This window comes from Aplysia californica, unplaced genomic scaffold, assembly GCF_000002075.1.
Source record: "Aplysia californica isolate F4 #8 unplaced genomic scaffold, AplCal3.0 scaffold00894, whole genome shotgun sequence".
NCBI lineage: Eukaryota > Metazoa > Mollusca > Gastropoda > Aplysiida > Aplysiidae > Aplysia > Aplysia californica.
Genome location: NW_004798164.1, coordinates 118,744 through 121,263, shown reverse-complemented (window position 1 = coordinate 121,263; position 2,520 = coordinate 118,744). Strand labels below are relative to the sequence as shown.

At 40.0% G+C, this 2,520-nt stretch overlaps 1 protein-coding gene across 1 annotated transcript in view; it reads right to left on the bottom strand.

The window, feature by feature from the left end:
- LOC101854908 overlaps positions 1-1,879 on the bottom strand; it is a gene marked incomplete in the record, with an annotated part of 92,697 nt that extends 90,818 nt beyond the window's left edge. The window contains 1 exon segment of the mRNA XM_013089202.2: positions 1,410-1,879. Within this exon segment, the coding sequence (XP_012944656.1) occupies positions 1,410-1,547 (138 nt within the window).
- Between the last annotated feature and the right edge of the window lie 641 nt (positions 1,880-2,520).

Here is a 2,520-nt window from a genome sequence, read left to right as displayed (position 1 = left end):
GTCGGTCGGTCGGTCGGTCGGTCGGACGGTCGGTCAATCAGTCAGTCTGTCTGTCTGTCTGACTGTTCTTTCACAGCCTTGTCAAGAAAGGAAACAGTCTTCCTTCTGTTCCACCCTGCATACATAATTCTTAATGCTTTTGCACTCGGCGGTTGCCTACACAAACGTATCCCTGTGCCACAAAACACGAACAATTTAGGGAAAACGAGAAGAAACAGGAACACGTCTCCAACATAAATCTGCCAAGATTTCACCGAACACGTACGCTCTGGTCGATAAAACAGAAGTAAAGAAAGAAACCTCGATGCATAATGCATGCTGGTTAGGAAACATGATCATGCGTAATCTGCAAAAAAAGAAAACTCTTTGACTTTCGAAATCTGTAAGTGGACGCGCGTTGGCTAAGCTGACATCTTGTGGAACTACAGATTTGATGTCCCTCGTTCGAAACCCCCATGGGGAATTCTGAACCTGAATTTGGGGGAGGGGGGGGGTATAGCTCTCCACCTAGTTGGCCCAGATCTATTGGAGAAGGAGACTTAATTTTAAAATAGTCTCACATTATTGAAATGGATGTTAAACCCATACCGTTTCGAATTCTTTCGCAGTCCATTATATAAATAGAAACGATGTCTGTTTAAGAGTGTTTTGATTTATTTATCAGCTCGCTTATAACTTGAAAGCAACCATGAACAATTTTCTCAGGCGCCAGGCCCAAGTCTAGGCATTATGTTTGTTTATGTGTTATGTTTCTGCTTCTATTCTCGTTTGAATGAATCCCAATTGCTTTAAGACTAACAAGCAAACACATAAATAGATCAATAAACCAAACAATGAACTTTTCTCAGTTTCGCTTCCGCTGTCTACCATATCCAGGTTTCTGGATCTAATGTTTACCTTCTTCTCCAAATAGAAGCAGAAACATAACACATAAACAAACGGAAGCACTTAAGGCGCATTTTGTAGAGAGATAGGGGAAGAAATTCTATGGTGCCTGTCCGTTTGTTTTTGTGTTGTTGTTTTTTTGTTGGTTCCATTTATTTATTTGTATGTTAGTTTGTTTCCTTCTTTATTGCTGATTCATTTTATCAATCCGTTTGCTTACACCTTTTCTTGCTTGCCTGATCATGAATGCTTCTTTTCATTTTGATTTTAAGTGTGTGCATTGAGAAAGGAAGGGACTTGTATTGGAAAAAGAGAAAGGGGGGAGGAGAGAAAGAGAGACAGAGAGAGAGCGGGGGGGGGAGAGTGAGAGTGAGAGAGAGAGAGAGAGAGAGAGAGAGAGAGAGAGAGAGAGAGAGAGAGAGAGAGAGAGAGAGAGAGAGAGAGAGAGAGAGAGAGAGAGAGAGAGAGAGGTGAAAGAGAGATGGACGGGGGAGGGGGAGGGGGGGATCGGTAATAATACTCACCTCATCATCTATGTCACCATCGACTGAATAAAAATCTTCCTCGGTATCAGCGTCCGTTTCCGACTCTCTGCGGTCAGTGACGAACTTGACCGACTTGACGGAGTACTTGGTCGTAGAACTGGTCGTTTCCAAAGACATGACGATGATGATTGTATGACGTTACAGATCCCAGGCCGCGCACTTCAGTTAAACCGACAAACCCAGAATATTTAGGCAACTGTCCTGATCACGTGAAGTGTAACGAAAGTAAAGCTTCAGAACAGTTGACGACTAACGAAAGTAACGTTCCTGAAAAATAGACGCGAAACAAAAGGAACGTTCCAAGAAAGTTAGTATCTGAGGTAACAGTCAGTGATTAACGGAAGTAACGCCCCTGTGAAAAATTGCAGTGTAACTAACGTAATGTCAAAAAAGGAAGTAACGGAAATAACGAAAGTTACTAAATGTAAAAAGTAACGTTGAAATTGAAATTTAACCAAAGGAACAGAAGTTAGAGAAATAGAGTTTCATGGGTATTAAAGTAACAAAAAACAATGAAAGTAATGAAAGTAACGAAAGTAACGCAAATAATGAAAGTAGCGAAAAGTAACGAAAGTAACGAAAGTAACTAAAATCAGGAAAAGGGGCGAAAGTAAGAAAGTAAAAAAGGTTAAGAAAGTAAAGAAAGTAACCAAAGTAACGAATTTTACGAAAATAGGATTTCTGGGCAATCAACGAGTGACGAAATTAAAAATCTGGGAACATAGAGAATCGAGCTCTTCGTTGTCCTCAAAAGGAATTACTAGGCTAACGATAGTCGTTCTCTGTTGATCAAAAGTAAAGCCAAATCCATAGGCTACACTCCAGAGCTAGGCACTTTCAGACTTGGGTAAAACTTTCTCCGAAATTGCACAGTTCCAAGTTATCCTGAATTCAAGCTTTGCAGAACAATTTAAAGAGCTCATAAACACGCCAAATTCGATATCCAAGCACTTCACTACTTGAAACAAGATGTTGAAAATATGCAGGCTCCCGAAGACTACACGTATATTCTTAGCTACTTTTTAAAAATGGTTGCTGTTGTTGTTTTGTTGGGGTTTTTTTTTCTCTTTTTTAACATTTATATTTTTAT